This window comes from Loxodonta africana, chromosome 20 (genome assembly GCF_030014295.1).
Source record: "Loxodonta africana isolate mLoxAfr1 chromosome 20, mLoxAfr1.hap2, whole genome shotgun sequence".
In the NCBI taxonomy this organism is placed as follows: domain Eukaryota; kingdom Metazoa; phylum Chordata; class Mammalia; order Proboscidea; family Elephantidae; genus Loxodonta; species Loxodonta africana.
Window position 1 is genome coordinate 12106902 of NC_087361.1, and position 17913 is coordinate 12124814.

A 17913-nucleotide genomic window follows, 5' to 3' on the forward strand; every position below is an offset into this window, starting at 1 on the left:
TCAGCGAATGAAGGTCCCAAAAGCTTTATTCCATCCACGTCATTAAGGTCGACTCTACTTTGAGGAGGCAGCTCTTCCCCAGTCATCTTTTGAGTGCCTTCCAACCTGGGGGGCTCAGCTTCCAGCACTATATCAGACAATGTTCTGCTGCTATTCATAAGATTTTCACTGGCTAATGCTTTTCAGAAGTAGGCTGCCAGGTCCTTCTTCCTAGTCTGTCTTAGTCTGGAAGCTCTGCTGAAACCTGTCCTCCTTAGGTGACCCTGCTGGTATCTGAAGACCGGTGGCATAGCTTCCAGCATCACAGCAACACACAAGCCCCCACAGTACGACAAACTGACAAACACTTGTGACTCAAAAGCTGATGTCTTAGCTTATAAAAGCATTCCTAAGTTCACTAAAACTCTGCTTAATGTTTTAGTACCCAACCCTCTCACATATTCTTCCCGAATCACTTTAGGCCCACAGGTTTGTGCTCCTCTGTGTATGTAATTCTTATGCATACTGTTTTTGGGAACAATTACTCATGTATCCTGCAATGTCTGTTATACAATAAGGGTCATATCGTAAGTGGGAGTTAGGTTCTAAAGTAAGAGTATAAATAAAAATACTTGTCAAAATTATCCTTGAAAATCCCATAAATGATTCATAAGCACAGTAAGACAGGGATACTGAGTGGCACGAGGGAGGAGACAGAACAGCAGGCAAGCACTTCACACTCACTCCTGAACACGTTTATGGAGAACTGAACAACACCTGTACCATTTAAACTGTTAGCCTCCTGGTAATGCAGGCAGCAAGCTGCCTTCCTCAAGGTAAATGCATGTATGATGTATCGTCACTGGAAACCCTAACTGTAAAAATTATTAAAGGCAGCAGTTTTAATTTCTTCTTTTTTTGGATCCTCTGTATCTCCTAGGATAGCATATTACTATCATAATAAGCATCTGATTTGGTTCTTAAGCTTCTTGACCCAAAAGTCAACAATATTTTTAAACAATCCTACAAGCAAAGAAAAATAGAAGCATACACTTTTTGTAGGCATTACAAAAAACTATTCATAGTTGCAAAGAAAATTCACTAGTATCATTAAGGCAACCTACAATATGCCACTAGCACTTTCTTTCAAAAATTGGTTAAAGTAAAATAAACAAAACTAGGTATCAACTTACATCTTCATCTTCATTAAAAGCTGCTGCTACTGAAAGGGTTTTTGGAGCAAGAGTTGGAACTGTTTCTTTAGGCTTCTAAAGAAGAAACATAATTTTAAAAACATCACATAAATAATAGTTATACAGGTTTGTTGGATGGTATGAATAACTGATCTTTAAAGATTCAATTTTATTTTTTCATAGAACTTGTACAGTAAAGAGCTCATACTTTGGACAAACCCATTCTCTCTTTTGAAAAATGTGCGTTATCAGTGCACGCATCTTAATATACTAATTATACACCCATTTCTTCCCCTCCCGTAAAAGATTTTCTACATGGTGAGTGAAATCTCTGACCTGCTGACAGTAATCCTCCCTTCTTCTACATCACAAACGTTTGCTTTTGAAGGAATAAAAAATTTTACTTTGGAGATCACACAGTGACTCTAGAAGCACCCTTTACTCTTTTAAGGGTGTTATGTATTTGATGTTATAGACATAAGACGCAAGTATTTGTTGGTTGATCAACGATATTTTCATATGATATAATCCAAATTAGCATTTTCTACTATTTTTTATATCCTACGCCTCACTTCCCCCAAGACTGCATTTACACTGTAATTTACTTTATGAAAACAGGGTTTTGTTTTCCAAAGACTAAAAAGTTTTACTATGTTTGTTTTTTCAAATATAACCCTCCCTCCTAAAATCATCAGCAATTACTGAATCACATCAGCGATTTAGAACAAGCAGGGATTTGGATACCTGATTTAGTAAGCCCAGTAAAATCTATTATCAAGGGGACCATCTGTTTTAGAAGTGAACATAAGAACACACGTTTAATATACTATCAAAAAGTTTAAGTATGTATGCAGTCAGGTGTATGCAACTTAAAAAAAGGTTAAACAAATAGGAACTGATTTATAATGAGCTGATTATAACCTTAAAACGAGATTATAAGCTTAATGTCTTTTGTTCAGATTAAAATTTAGGAAAAAAGCAAAAGAAAAAACACAACATGGGCATGGGGCTTTGAGGAATGGTAGCTCTTTAAAAATTAGAAGCATATGGAAACAGATAATGATGACAGCTGGACAACATGATGAATACACTTAGTGCCATTGAACTGGACATGTAAAAAGGTGTTAAAACGGCACTTGTTATACATTTTTTTACCATTAAAAAACAAAGCAAAACCAATAACCTAGAAACACAGCTCAAACACATCGAATCTAAGTGGGAAGTGATCCAGACCAATTTTTTAAGGATCTCTGAACAAATTATCTAATACAGAAATAAAGCTGTATGGTAACTGGGTATTAACTTTCATAAAACAGGCATGAGTTAAACAACTCAAAAGCATGAATGTAACCATTTTCTAAAACCAATACGAAAAAAAAAAAAAAAACCAAACCAAACCCCTTCCCATCGAGTCGATTCCGACTCACAGCGGCTCTACAGTAAGAGCAGAACTGCCCCATGGAGTTTCCAAGGAGCACCTGGAGGATTCGAACTGCTGACCCTTTGTTTAGCAGCTGTAGCTTTTAACCACTTCTGCCGCTAGGGTTTCCCCTAAAGCCACTAGCAATGTATTATTTAAATAACTTAAAGGAGAGATCTGTTTGGCTGAATCAAATGAAACTGTCATTTTTGTGGCTCAGAAGCAGTTGAGCACCTACAATTTCATATAGTCCAACCTAATATCTCAAATAGTTCTAGAGGTCCCACAGTTAACAACAAGTATGAACTCAAGGTTTGTATCTTCAGAAAAGGAACCAAAAGTGTACGTGTAACAGATTCCTGTCATAGAATATTAGTACTCGGTGTCCGTTTGTACCTCTAAAGTGAGGTAAGCAGGAAGCTCTTATTATCAAGCAATACCTTACTAATGGTTTTTCTTAGATAAAAGTAACTCCTTTTTAATAATGCTGGCATTGAAAAAAAAAACCCAAAATTCTCTCCGAAAATATCTTTCAGAGGTTTTTACTCAATTTGGAAAAATTCTAAGTTAGCTATCACTTTATATTCCCTATTGCAGCTGTTCCTTCTAATATTCCAGGTCCTTCTTGATCACAGTGCTAATCACTTTTACATACTTACACAGAATTCATCCATCAAAGGTGACTTCTACAGCAATTTATCTTTGATGCTTAATTCACCATAACCTATTAAACAGGTTTCCAAGACAAATCCTTAAGACACATTACAAACATCATATTTAAAATAACAACTCACACTTGACCCGAGTTTGATGGATATGGCTGATGCTTTCTTTGTCGTCTGACTACCTATGGCAAATCCAAACTTGGAGATCTTTGTAGGCTTTGTTGGGAAGTCTCCAGCTTCTTCTTCAGCTGATCGTTTCTCAGCGCTGCGACTGGAACTTTCCCCTCCATTACTGGAAGAAACAGTCTTAGTTTTCACAGGTTTTTCTGCTTCTTCTTCAGGTCCTGGTGAAGTCGAAACAACTTACCAAGATGAGCTATTTTTACTGAGCAGATTGATGGGAGCAGCAACCTCAAAAAGCATCGTTATAAGGAAGACACCTCTGCAGTTGTCACCTACTGACCCAACAGTCTCTTCCACTGTTTGTTAGAGTATACAGCAGGAACTGAGATTGTGTGGCAGTAGAAGAGGCTCCCATGAATTAACTAGCATAAAATACAGAGCAATTTAAAATTATAAACATGGAGTCACAAAAAGTAAAGACCCTTCAACTAAACACTACCATATAAGTTACACAATAGACTGGTTATTTGTGGAACTTTGCTTTGTAGAAGTTAAGATCTATAAATTCTTCTACACAAACTAGCTTATGGGCAATGAGTCACATCCTAAGAAAATATATTTGGGCAATAAATTCTAATATCCTTCAAAGATGTACCACTAATTACACAAAGTACCTAGTTAGAAACACATCGATTACTACCCGTACTACGGTGTTAACACAGTCTAGAGTACTTAAATGATGTGTTCCTCACATACAGCTTACAAAATCTTAAGAGTTGAAAAAGAATTTAAGAGGGCTTCAAGGTATTTCCTGAGTAATTTACTCTGAAAGTTTGGCTATCACCTATTTTACATTTAAAAACAATTAACAATCATGTTTCGGTTTATACATTATTTTTTCTCATGAAAGAAAGGTCCAATTATAATTTCAAACAGAAGGCATACATATGTAGGTTTGAAACGCAAGATGTCTTTAGGTAATTTTCCTTGTTTTTGTGTTAGGTCAATGATTAGTTTGCATCCTGAGTCTCTTAGTTCTCTTATACAAGAAGGCTATTTAAGAACATATTAAAGGATATGACAGGAGAAAGCTGCCTGATCACTAAAATTTTTTTCTTTTCCCAGTTATAACCTACAGAATGTATTCTGCTACCTGAAATGAGTAGTTTATTTATGGAGAAAGAGATGATGCTCTGAGGGACAGTTCTAACAACAGTCGAGAAAACAGGACAAAAAGTCAGAATGCATGGGGGCATGGGGGAGAACCAAACCCAAACAGACTGTCAAGGAAAGGATTAAACGGCTGTAATTTAGATCTACATAATTTTGGAATGATGGAGTCTCTGGATTAATAAGCACTTCGAACAGAACATTCCATTTTGTTTAGAGAAAAAATGAAAGCAATAATTTATTCCTTTTGGACAAGAGGTTTGAGAGTTGTAAGGATAATGCAGAGGAGGAATTAAGCAGGATTAGGTTTGGGGATTTCCCCAGGAGGCAGAGAGAGCACTGGTAGGACTGCTTGACATTCACATATTTAGATATAAAATTACAAAAGCACCTGAACAACGAAAGACTGGCCTGCTATGCAATAGCTGAAATAACAGAAGTCAATTTCTTAAAACAACAAAAACCAGAGTACTGTGCAAACATCAGCGTTTTCAAAGTCTAAGTTTATAACTAAAAGCATTTATGTTCAATTTTACTCTGCATTCTATTTATAGTTTTAGTAAACTACCATATTTTATAGTAAAACTCAAAACAATTACTTTTCTGTACCTGACCCAGCTGAAATTGCAAACTCATTGGCTCTATGTATGGAGACACAGAAACAGAAAACTAACTGGCTTTACATATATGCAAAAGCCACAAGTTTTGTGTAAAGACAACTGTGGAAAAACATCAAAACAAATAGCATAAAAAAATTTCAGAATTCATTATAGTGGAAACTCTTATCTTTCAACTGTGACCCAAGAGCTATAATTAGTTAAAGTTTCCGGTCCTTTTTAAACCTATCTTTTCCTGATTCTGGGTCTCCCTTTACCCAGAAAATAATTCTGGAACAGAGAATCTAAAAAATTAAAGTAATAATATTAACATTAAAGGTGATAACCAGCTGAACTAGTATGTGCTAATACATGACATCAGTGCTATGTGGCCCATCCTACTACGCCACAGGAAAGATTTCCACAGACAGCGCTCAGAAAAAGCATGAAAAGGGGAGCTGGGACAACTGCTCTACTATTCATTACTTAATCAACTGGCAGCTGCTCTATTTTATTCACCTCTGAGTTCTGACACCTGAAGGGGCAAACCAGGGAGACTACCCACTTCACAGGGCCACACTTAAGGTTAAACAAACTACGTCTATTAAGTAATTTCTCCATATGACTGATTCCAGATCCAGCACTTTATTTCTGGACACAGCAAATCACTGTTTGGCCTTGCCCACACTCAGGAAGTGTTTGTTTTTGCTTTTTAAAGGCAATTGTAAAAACTCTATCAGTATCTTTAGATAAGATTTCCCCCTGAGTGAGGAGGGGAGTGAAGGGAGGTGAAGGCACATTACTTAGCCTTGAAAGGCAGTGTGTCACCAGGATTGAGCTGTCATTTTCTCTTTATGTAAGTACCCATCCTATAACAATTATGTAGCAGAATACACAAAATAGGAAACAAAGCAAAGAGATTAAGCAATGAACTAAAGGGAAAATATGATAGCAAAACTTATATTATTAATGTCACTGGTATATAATTTCTACAATTCCTGGTACAATTCCTCAGAAGAGAAAATTGCTTCAACCCAATGTAGGCTTTGAAATATACTAATATCAAAATTAATTCCTAAGCACATTAAGTTTCTCCCTTTAAACACATGTACTATTTTTGTGTTTGGGGCTTTTAATCAGGGACTGCTATTTTTAGTCTATTTAATAAGATGTTTTATATTTTAGGACCGTAGAAAACAAAATTCTGGATGACCACAAATTAGTACTGTAAAATTTTAGTTACATGAATTATATTTTAAAGAATAAATGTTCAGTATTTAAAAATAATTAAATCACAGAAAGGGCCACATAAACCAGAGACTCCATCAGCCTGAGACCAAAAAAAAAACTAAATAGTGCCAGACTACCAAGAATGACCACCCTGACAGGGAACACAACGGAGTCCCTAAGAAAAGTGGGGTACAGAACTCAAATTCTACTGGACAGACCAGACTTAATGGTCTGAGACTAGAGGAACACCAGAAGACATGGTCCCCAGACTCTCTGTTAACCTAGAACTAAAACCATTCCCAAAGCCAACTCTTCAGACAAAGATTAGACTGGACTATAAGACATAAAATGACACTCATGAAGAGTGTGCTTCTTAGTTCAAGTAGATACATGACACTAAATGGGCAGCTCCTGTCCGGAGGCAAGATGAGAAGGCAGAAAGGGACAGGAGCTGGTTGAATGGACTCTGGAAATCCCGGGTGCAAAGGAGGAGTGTGCTGTCACATTACAGGGAGAGCAACTAGTGTTACGTAAGAATGTGTGTATAAAGTTTTGTATGAAAAACTAACTTAAGCTGTAAACTTTCACTTAAAGCACAATAAAAAATAATAATTAAATTACAAATCAACTTTTAACATAAAACATGAATAGTTATGTAAAATTACTAGATTCTTTACAAAGGAATATTTTAACAAAAGGGATTTGATCTAGTTTCTACTTATTCTGAGTACACAAAATGTGTTGTTTAATTAACGTGAAACCAAATTACTCACGGCACTATCACTTTTGGTTCTTTACCACTGAACAGCTACGGAAGGATGGATGGACTTTAGAGTACAAAGGTACCTACTTCAAAAAAAAAATTACCTAACTAAGAAAGTTTAAGTCCATAAGGATATCGTTCATGACCCAGTTTGCATTCTGGTTGCTGCCTCATCTAAAAAAAGGGCACACAGACATCTCTCCAATAGGACTGGTGTGAGGCTTAAGTGAGAACATATTCAAGACTCCACTAGTGTGGCACGATAAATGTCAATTTCATTAAAGAAGTTCTTAGCATTAAAAAAAAAAAAAAAAAAAAGGCCCGAGATGGCAATGCATATGATATGAGTAGCTCTTCTCTAAAGTTTCTACTAATTTCAAGCAGCTACAAAAATCTAAAAGGAAGGGGCCGGGGGGAACCCTACTCAAAGCCTCACGCCTCCTCTCTAAGGTGAAAGCAGGTAGTTCAAGTAAACAGCTTCTCTCACTGACATAAGCATGGAAATAATATACTCATAAAATACCTATGGTGCCAATACACTGGAATGTTCAAATGAAGTTAAAATTCAGAATACTTTCTAAGCCCTTAAGACAAACTTGGTAGGGTTTTCAAAACAGTGACTATCTGCCCCAAAACTACCAATTTATCAATACCCATGTTGTTATTGAATGTTTTGACTATTGAGTTCTCTGTACAATTTCATTAAAAATATCTGACGTTCAAAAACGGTTTATATGCAACAGCACTAATTTCTTACAAAGGAGAGCACACACAAGACAAAGTATGTAGCAGCTGAGGCGTATTACTTATTCCAAGTCACCAACCAAAAAAACAGGCTAAAATGAAAACATCAAGAGACAAATTAAGGATTCATACTACAGAGCTAATCTCTCTCAACTGACAGTGGTGGATAAATTATACGGTGTAATTATGCTGACGCACATTAAACATCTCTCTACAGCCGAGACAGTTACAAAGACACCCTAAAACTAAAAGTCACATAAGATTATTTAGGCTGCAGGTCTGTTTTTTTCTCAAACTACTTCTAATTTTTAATGTAATTGTACTCAACAATTTTCAAGACAATATTTTTTGGGGGGGCTCTAATGAGGCAACAAAAGAGGGTTTAAACTATTGTTTCATAAGCTATTTTACCGGGGGGGAGAAAAGCTCAATAGCACTGTTCATGCTTTTTAAAAAGGAGTTTTTGGGTCCAAAGTAATCTTTTAATGCTTTTGTTCCCAAGGTAATTCACATTAAACATCATGTTAGTAGGTCTGAAGTTGCCTCCACGTGCTATTTATTACTCTTCTGTACTTTCTCTAATTAAATGCTTTCAGGAACAACACTTGGGGGACTCAGGATGCGAACAACACTTCAAGCGTTCCTTAGGATAAGCTCGCACGTGTTAAGACAATGCCGGGCTAGAAAGAGAACATTTTTCTTTTCCTTAAAGCTTTTTTTTTTAAAGCACAAGACCAAAATTTCCGGGGCGGGGGGGGGATTAAATAGAATAAAGATAGTTTCAATCTGAGTTTACTCCACATGGTAACAAAACACAGAAAGAGTCACACTAGCCTAGGTATCTGGCATGCGCTCAGCTGGCAACAGCCAAAAAAAAGGCAAATAAAGACAACAAACCCCAGACCCCGCAGCTTAAACCAGCGGGCGGGCAGAGGGTTTCCCCTTTCCCTACATCGCTCGGGCCCATCCCATTAAGAGCCAGCATTGAGCTGCTTCTCTCCTTGGAGAGAGAACAGCCTAGGGTCGACCGCCTCCTCAGCGAACAGGGAGCAACAAGCGTTAACTAAGTCCTAGGTGGCACTGAGAGGCCAACACCGTCGGAAACTCGGCCTGCGGCCAGTTCCCGAGGCCGCCGCTCGGTGGCTCGTGCAGGCCGTGCGTTTTGTGGGACGTGCCTCTCGGATGTGGCCGTAGCGGCTCCTGCACCGCCGCTCCGAGTTCCACCCGAGTTCGGGCTTCCTTTCTAGGCCCTACCTCCCCTTCCCTCAGAGCGGGACGTCCGCAGGGACCAGGAGGTGACGCACACTGGCCGTCTCTCCCCTAGTAGGAGGCGACGTGGGCCTGCTTCCCAGCGGCCGCACCGGGCCTGCCCGGGGCTCGTCAGGGCCCAGCACCTGGCCGGGTGAGCGCCAGCCAGACCCGCCCATTCTCGCCCACTGCACTCCCGCCACCCCGGGGAGGTAAAAAAATGGACCACAGCGTTCCCCACAGCCCGCGACGCTGGGGTTGTGTTCACCTCCAGCGGCTCCAGCTCGTTGCGGATTCTCCGGCTTCTCCTCTCCCGCCTTCCCGTCCGCCATTTTCCCCGCCGCGGTCTCTCCTGCAGCCGCGCCAAGGACGTCACGGCCCCGCCTAGCAACCATAGAGCTTCGCAGCCACGCCGCGAGGCGGCAGCCTAGAGGGGCCATGGAGCTTTCGGAAACGGAAGTGGTTGTGATGTCATCGATGAGTCGCCTCTGAAGGGCGGGCGGGGGAGGTTGGGAGGTCTCTGCAGAGGGCTGGCCAGGGACCTGATAGAAGGCAGTTAGATTTTCCATGGTCCAGAGAGGTGAAGGGAGATGGGAGCATCACCCTGGAAATGTTGAGGAATTTGGGGATGTCTCTGAAGCCCCGAGTATGGTTGTAACTTTTCCTGGCTGGGTCTTCATTCGGGCCTTGCTGGATCACGTGCACCTACTTTACGTGAAGAAAGTACAGCCTTACTGTTTCCCTACATAAGGGGGAATCAACATTTATCGAACGCCTTCTAGTGTCAAACACCATTCATATACTATCCCAGTAGTCCAGTGCGGAATATCTTATCCTCTTTTAATCAGCTGTGAGAGTTGAGGCCAGCGAGGGTAATTGCTACGAGGTCATGTAGAATGGAACCACTTTTTCTATATGCCGCAGTTACTATCAAGGAATAACCCCAACCAACCCAGTGCCGTCGAGTCGATTCCGACTCAGAGTTCGAAATGCAGTCATTTCTGCCAGCCTTAGAAGGTTTAATGGATTTCCTCGTTTTGCAGAATGAGGTCCGTGCGTTTTGTTGGACTCCAGCCTGCCTTTTCAGCCTGATCTTCCCTTTTTTTTTTTCTCTGTATTTATCCAGCTGCCTCCTGAGTCTGTTTCTTGGGTTTACAGTTTCTGGGTTTGCCCTTCAGTATGCAATGAGTGTTATAGAACAAAGGTACCCTGGTGGCGCACCGTTTAAGCGCTCCTCTGCTAACCGAAATGTTGGCGGCTTGAAGCACTCACTGAGCCGCTCAGATGGAGAAAGATGTGGCAGCCTGCTTCTTCAAAGATTATAGCCTAGGAAGCCCTATGGGGCAGCTCTACTCTGCCCTGTAGGGTCGCTGTGAGTCCCAATTGACTCCTCGGCAAAGGGTTTGGTTTATTACAGAACATAGTCTTAACAGTCAGAACTTGAGTTTGAACCTTGGGGGAGCTGTTTACAGTCTCCAGACCTACATTTCCACCGTAAAATAGGAATCATATAGTGAAGCCACCACCAAGGCTTCCCCACCTCCGCCGCAGTTCCCCCTCCCCCTCGCAGCCCGCCAAGCCGGGTTTATAACTGCGGCTTGGCCCAACCTCACCAGCAGCCTTAACCGCGGTTTGAATTTGGCGCCAAAATCCCAGGCCTGCAAAAACCAAGATCTTGGCGCATGGGCGCTGGACCGGAAAAGCCGCGTCCCGGAACTTGACCCCGGACCAGAGCCTCACGAGGGGGGGGAGGTGTTCTCCGGCGCAGAACTGTTGCCGACCCCATTTGTAAATGGGAAGTTCCCTTCCTTTACAAATGACTCAGCATCTGCATCTCCAAATATAGACACGGGAGGAATCGGGGTGTCAGATTTGGGGCGTCAATCCCGTCCTTTGGGGACTGGAGGGCATAAAAGCTCCAAGCTCCCCTGGGGAGGGGAGCGTGTGGTATTTACGCTGTTAGGGCCCCTGTTGCTTCTTATTTGCGAAAACAATAAATCTCCACTTTCTGTTTCCCTTGCAACTATTGGTGTGGTGTCTGCTAAGTAAGACAGGACAAGAACCCTCCTTGGGTTACAATAGTACCAACTCACAGGGGTCATAAGATCAAATAAGATAATTTCTGTATACCAGTCTTGGTCACTTTGTACTTGCCTGTGTGTCTTAAAAAAAAGAAAAGAATTTTTTGTCTCGCTAAATGGCTTAAAAGTTCTTTGACAATAGAGACTTTTTAAAATTAATTTTTTTCTCAACAGCATTTTGTACTGTCTGGTTTATATATGGAAGGTGCTTGTACTTTGTGCATGGATGACTCCTCAGGCTTCAAGTCTGGAGAACGGAGAAAGAACCAAAGTATGTTTCCCACGACAAAGCAGGCTAATTGGGTTGTGATTTGGTCATCTGAGTTGAAATCCCTCGTCCACCATTTATAACACAGGATATGTAAAAGCGCCCTGCAAAATATCATATGTGAGCAGGTGCTCAATTTGTGTTTATTTTCCCTAGATGTGATCTTTTCAAGTTCGTTAATCATTGAGACCCTCAATTCTGTCATTTTTTAAAATGGAAACAAACATGAAACTTTTATGTGAAATTATATTTATTTATTTATAGATAGATACCTGTATTTTTAAATGATGAAAACGAAACCCAGAAGCTGGGGCAGATCCACTTCCATATACTACACTGTCTTTATAGAAGTTAAGGGATGGAAAATATTAATCCATTAGCCTCTGAGTTCTACAAGGCCAGGTTTTGTCTGTCTTGCTCACAACTATTTCCCCAAAACCTAGATTGTACCAACAAATATTTGTTGAAGAAATGCAGTCTTCATTAATCCCCTACAAGAGGTTAAAGAATGAAAATGGAGTGTAGTGCAGTGCAAAGAGTAGCCGCTTTGCATCAGGTGAAACTGGCTTTACTGTGCCATTTTCTAATTCCGCGAGTTTGGGTATAATCTTTCTGGGATATTATGTATAGGCTTATTGCTAAGATTAAGTGAGAGAATAAGTACACAGTTTGTAATACAGTGCCTGGGACATAGTGGGAGCTTGAGTAACGGTAGCTGTTATTGTTTGTAACCTGTAAAGAGCTATTCAAGTGATGGCTATAAAAAGCTGGAAAGGGAAGGAAATATGAACAATTCTGATTTTAATTTAGATACATAATTTGTGAGGTTATTATATCTATCATGTATTTAGATATATGCCAAGTATAGTTGCAAGTATAGAGCATGAAATTTAATCACCACAATGACCCCATGAATTAAATGCTACTAATCATCTCCATTTTTATGGAAGAGGAAACTGGACCAAGGAAAAGTAAGAGGTGAACTTGGAACTCAGGCAGAGAGCTGCAACAAAATGAGAGTGGAGAGGAAAAGTAGCTAATCATGCTGTCACTAACCTTGGGTGGGTTTGAATGCAGCCTAGCAATCGTATTACATTTCCCTAGACTTGTGGTTCTCAAATTTTAGCTTACATAGGAATCACCTGAAGGGCCGTTAAAACACACGTTGCTGGGCCCACGGCCAGAGTTTCTGATTGAGTAGATCCAGAAGGTGGAGCCCAGATATTTGCATTTCTGAGTAGTTCCCAAGTGATGCTGATGCTGCTGGCCTGGGGACCACACTTTGACATTTATTCACTCTCTCATACTATTTCACGTGTTTTTGCTCACAAAAAAAAGTCCAGTACCTCTGCTCACTCAGCTGGTAACTTTGCTTCCTATTTTCATTGGGAAAATGCGAGCAATCAAAACAGGACTTCTATACATTCTCATCATCTATATGGCATGATACCTGCATCTGTACCTATATGTTCTGTCTACTCTTCTATTACTTCAGCAGTGGATCTCATCCCTCTTGCTTACATGAGGCCATCACTCCTTTCACTGTTTCATTAGATTTTTCTCTCTAGTATTGGATCATTCCCAACAGCCTATATACATGTTATACCTCCCATCTGAACAAAACAAACAACAAAACCAAGACTCTTTTCTTGATCTCATCTCTCCTTCTAGTTCCTTATTACCATTTCCCTTCATATCAAAACTCTTTGAAAGGATTGCTCATATTTGCTACCTCCGATATCACCACATATGCTCTTCAGCCTACTCCAATCTGGCTTTCTTTCTGACCTCCACTGAAATTGCTGTTGTCAAGATCACCACTGACCTCCTTATTCCTAAATCCAGTGGTCAGCTCTCAGGCCTCGTTGTACTTGATCTGCAGCATGAACCACTTTTTCCATTTTGTGTCCAGGACATTTTTTCTTGCTTCTTCTCCTTACTGGTTGCTCTATTTCATTCTCCTTTGTTGGTTCCTCCTTACCTCCCAGACTGCTAAATGTTGCAGTACCTCAGGGCTCAGACTTCAGAGCTCTTTTTATTCCCACTCACTCCCTAGATGATCTCAACTAGTCTGGTACATTTAACTACAAAAACAAAGAAAAAAAACCTGCATTGCCGTCCAGTTGATTCCAACTCAGAGCGACCCTATAGGACAGAGTAGAACTGCTTGATAGGGTTTCCAAGGCTGTAAATCTTTGCAGAAGCAGACTGCCATGTCTTTCTCCCTCAGAGCTGCTGGTGGGTTAAAACCGCAGACCTTTGGTTTGCAGCCAAGCACTTAACCACTGTGCCACCAGGGCTCCCACATTTAGCTAACCATCTAGATATTGTTGTTGCTGTGTGCTGTTAATTCCAACTCATAGCAACCCTGTATGACAGTCTAATTGCCCCATAGGGTTTCCTAGGCTGTAACGTTTATGGGGAGGAACCCTGATTGCTCACTAGTTAAAGTGCCTGGCTGCTAACTGAAAGGGCATTGGTTTGAAGCCGAACCCATCAGACACTCCACGGGAGAAAGATGTGGCAGTCTGCTTCCGCAAAGATTCACAGCCTTGGAAACCCTACGGGGCAATTCTACTCCATCCTACAGGGTCACTCTGAGTTGGAATTGACTGGATAGCAATCAGTTTTTAATCTTTATGGGAGCAGATTGCTGGGTCTTTTCTCCAGCAGAGGTGTTGATGGTTTCTAACCGCCTACCTTTTGGTTAGCAGCTGAGAGCATAACTGTTGCGCCACCAGGGCTTCTTAACCACATATTAAAAAAAAAAACCAGTGCCGTCAAGTCGATTCCAACTCATAGCGACCCTATAGGACAGAGCAGAACTGCCCCATAGAGTTTCCTAGGAAACCACATATTAGTGGTGTTGGTATCTCCAGCCAGCCCTCACCTGTGAACTCCAAACTCATATATTCAGCTGCCTACTGGATATCTCCACTAGGATGTCTAAAGTCATTGCCATCAAGTTGATGCTGACTCATGGTGACTCCGTGTGCTTCAGAAAAGAACGGGAAGTAGATGGCCAGACCTTTCTTCCATGGCACCACTGGGAGGATTTGAACTGCCAACCTTCCAGTTAGTATCTGATCACAAACCCACGGGTATTAGAATGTCTAATAGGCAACTCTAAAATATCCCAAAGTTAACTTTTGATTAACCAGCACCTTAAAGCCTGTTTTTCCTGCATTTTGTTGTTGTTAGGTGCCGTCAAGTCGGTTCTGACTCATCACAACCCAGTGTACAACAGAATGAAACACTGCCTGTTCCTTTGCTGCTTGCTACTCATAAGGTTTTCACTGGCCATTAGAAGTAGATTGTCGGTTCCTCCTTCCCAGTCTGTCTTAGTTTGGAAGCTCTGCCGAAACCTGTCCACCATGGGTGACCCTGCTGGTATCTGAAATACCAGTGGCATAGCTTCCAGCATCACAGCAACACGAAAACCACCACAGTACGACAAACGGACAGACTAGTGGTGGAGATGAAGGCCCACTCTCAGAGCCTTTGTACTTACTGTTTCCTTTACTTGAAACTCCCTTTCCTCACATCTTCATAGCTCGCTTTTGCCGCTTTCAGGTCTCTGCTGAAATGGCGCTTTATCAGTTTTTGTGCAAATTAGAAAAGGGATACTCTCCGTGGATCCAGTCCTTTAAGCACATGGCTTAAGGGCAGACAGTATCTTTGTGGTGAAGAAAAGGGTGCCTCTTCCACCACACACAGCCCTAGCCAGGGTGCATGGCTTGGAGAAGGTAGGATGGGTGGTGTTGTGCAGTATGCAGCCTACTTAGAAGTCATTTCCCAACCACCTTTCATAAAACAGTAACTTCCCCCCACTCCAGCATTCCCCTTTCTCCCTTAACCTTCGTACCATCCGACATTTTATATATTTACTTTTTTATGTCTGCCTTCCTGTTGCCCCCAGAATTTTATATCCATGAAAGCTGGCAATATTTTGTTCAACTGCTGTAGTACAAGCACCTAATATGCTTCTGGGCACACAGCGGGTGCTCAATATTTGCCAAGTGAATGAATGGCCAATGAAGAAGATAAGCTCCTAGGGTGGGAAAAAATAAAGACAATTTCTGTGTTATGGAAATCAAGGAAGGTGCACTTCAAAAAGGGAACAGTTGAGTGAGATTTGCCAGGGTTCAACAGTAAGTACAAAATGGCCACCGAATCTGGGTGATGCAAGAACAAAACAGACTGCAGGTCTACCAGGCAGTACTTCAGAGCTGTCCTGTTCAATACAGCGGCCACTAGCTACGTGTGGCTATTGAGCACTCGAATGTGGTTAGTGGCTGATAAACTGAATTTTTTTTTTAACTTAAAAAGTGAAACAGTGTAAAATATTTTGTCAAGGACAACTCTACTGTTTTGGTAGGACTGCATTTCACTTTAACCGGTAAAAATTTAGCATTAGAATTAAGATGTGCTACAACCATTAAGGAAAACCCTGGTGGCGTAGTGGTTAAGTGCTACAGTTGCTAACCTAAAGGGTTGGCAGTTCAAATCCACCAGGCGCTCCTTGGAAACTCTATGGGGCAGTTCTACTCCTGTCTTATAGGGTCGCTATGAGTTGGAATCCACTCAATGGCACTGGGTTTGGTTTTGGTTTTTTATAGCCATTAATGGAAACCCTGGTGCCTAGTGGTTAAGAGTTCGGCTGCTAACCAAAAGGTCGGCAGTTCGTAATCCACCAGGCACTCCTTGGAAACACTATGGGTCAGCTCTACTCTGTCCTATGTGGTAGCTATGAGTCAGAATTGACTCCATGGCAGTGGGTTTGGTTTTCTTTAATAGCCATTAGTGGAAACGCTGGTGGCATAGTGGTTAAAAGCTACGGCCGCTAACCAAAAAGTCACCCCTTGGAAACTCTATGGGGCAGTTCTACCCCGTCCTACAGGGTTGCTATGAGCCGGAATCTACTCCACGGCACCAGGTTTTTGGTATAGTCATTAATGAGGCCCTGGCGGTGAAGTGGTTAAGTGTTTGACTGCTAACCAAAAGGTTGGCAGTTCAAATTCACCAGCTGCTCCTTGGAAACCCTATGGGGCAATTCTAATCTGTCCTACAGGGTTGCTGTGAATCGGAATCCACTCAACAAGGGATCTGGGGTTTTCTTATTTGGTATAGCCATCAATGGAGCCTTGGTGGCACAGTGGTGAATTGTTTGGCTGTTAACCAAAAGGTTGGCAGCTTGAATCCACTCAACTGCTCCTTGAACTCAACGGCAATGAGTTTTGTTTTGCTTTACAGCCATTAACATATACACCCGATTTTGAATTCTTAGAATGAAAAAAAAAAATGCAAAATATCTCAATAATTTTATACCAATTACATACTGAAATATCTTAGGTATATTTGGTTAAATAATTAAAAAACAATTTCCTGTTTACTTTTTTTTAGTGGCTACTAAAAATTTTACAGTACATATGCAGCTTGCATTATAAACCAGTTGTCCTCAAGACGATTCTGACTCATGGTAACCACATGTATGCAGAGTAGAACTGCATGCACTCCATGGGGTTTTCAAGGCCATGACCTTTCAGAAGCAGAGTGCCAGGCCTTTCTTCTGAGGCACCTGAGTAGGTTCGAACCACCAACCTTTTGGTTAGCAGTCCAGCACATAACTGTTTGCACCATTCAGGCTCTAAATCTATTGCTGTGTGCTGCTGCGTCGATTCCAACTCATAGCTACCCTATAGAACAGAGTAGAACTGCCCCATAGTTCCCAAGGCTGCAATCTGCAGGGAAGCAGACTGCCACGTTTTTCCTGCAGAGCCACTGGTGGGCTCGAACATTTCAGTTAGCAGCCAAGTGCTTAAACACTGCACCACCAGGGCTCCTTACTCTGAGTCTAGTGCCTGGGCAATCAGACTGTCTTATGCAGAGGAATTGAAGCCTCATTCAGGGTTCTGCTAAGTTCCGAATTACAAGGAATTGGAAAATTTAAATCAGTAGGAGTTCAGACTCCTGCGTTTGCCACTGTGGTTTGTCTACAAGTGAAGGATTCTTAGGATGCAGTTGCTGCTTGGCCATTTGGAAGAAAAATGTTTTCTTTTTTTTTTTTTCTCTAGTGTCTGTACCACCGAAATGCTTTAGTATATTGCTACACAGAAAAAACTTGCGGTATACTCAAGGGGACTCAGTAACTTGCACATGCTATTAGACAATCCATATATTCAAAATTTTATAGCTTGAATGCTAACTGGTGGCACAGTGGTTAAGAGCTATGGCTGCTAACCAAAAGGTCAGCAGTTTGAATCCACCAGGCGCTCCTCAGAAACCCTATGGGACAGTTCTATTCTGGCCTATAGGGTTGCTGTGATTTAGAATTGGCTCAACGGCAACGGGTTGGTTATGTAGTCTGAATCAGGTAATTATAGTTAATATGTACCAAGCACTTACGTGCCAGACGCTGTAGTAGTCAAAAACT

General features: G+C 41.3%; 1 protein-coding gene across 3 annotated transcripts in view; it reads right to left on the reverse strand.

Annotated features, from left to right (window-relative positions):
* PCNP (PEST proteolytic signal containing nuclear protein) overlaps positions 1 to 9520 on the reverse strand; it is an 18556-nt gene extending 9036 nt beyond the window's left edge. The window contains exons 1-4 of one of the 3 annotated variants that reach the window (XM_010598612.3): positions 9400 to 9494; positions 3625 to 3802; positions 3387 to 3549; positions 1173 to 1247 (exon numbers count right to left, since the gene is read on the reverse strand). In XM_010598612.3, coding sequence (XP_010596914.1) covers positions 1173 to 1247; positions 3387 to 3549; positions 3625 to 3680 — 294 coding nt within the window. In that variant the 5' untranslated portion in view covers positions 3681 to 3802; positions 9400 to 9494. Of the gene's footprint in view, positions 1 to 1172; positions 1248 to 3386; positions 3602 to 3624; positions 9263 to 9399 lie in introns of those variants that run through there. The other 2 variants (XM_003418965.4, XM_064273037.1) reach the window with 2 other exon arrangements.
* Between the last annotated feature and the right edge of the window lie 8393 nt (positions 9521 to 17913).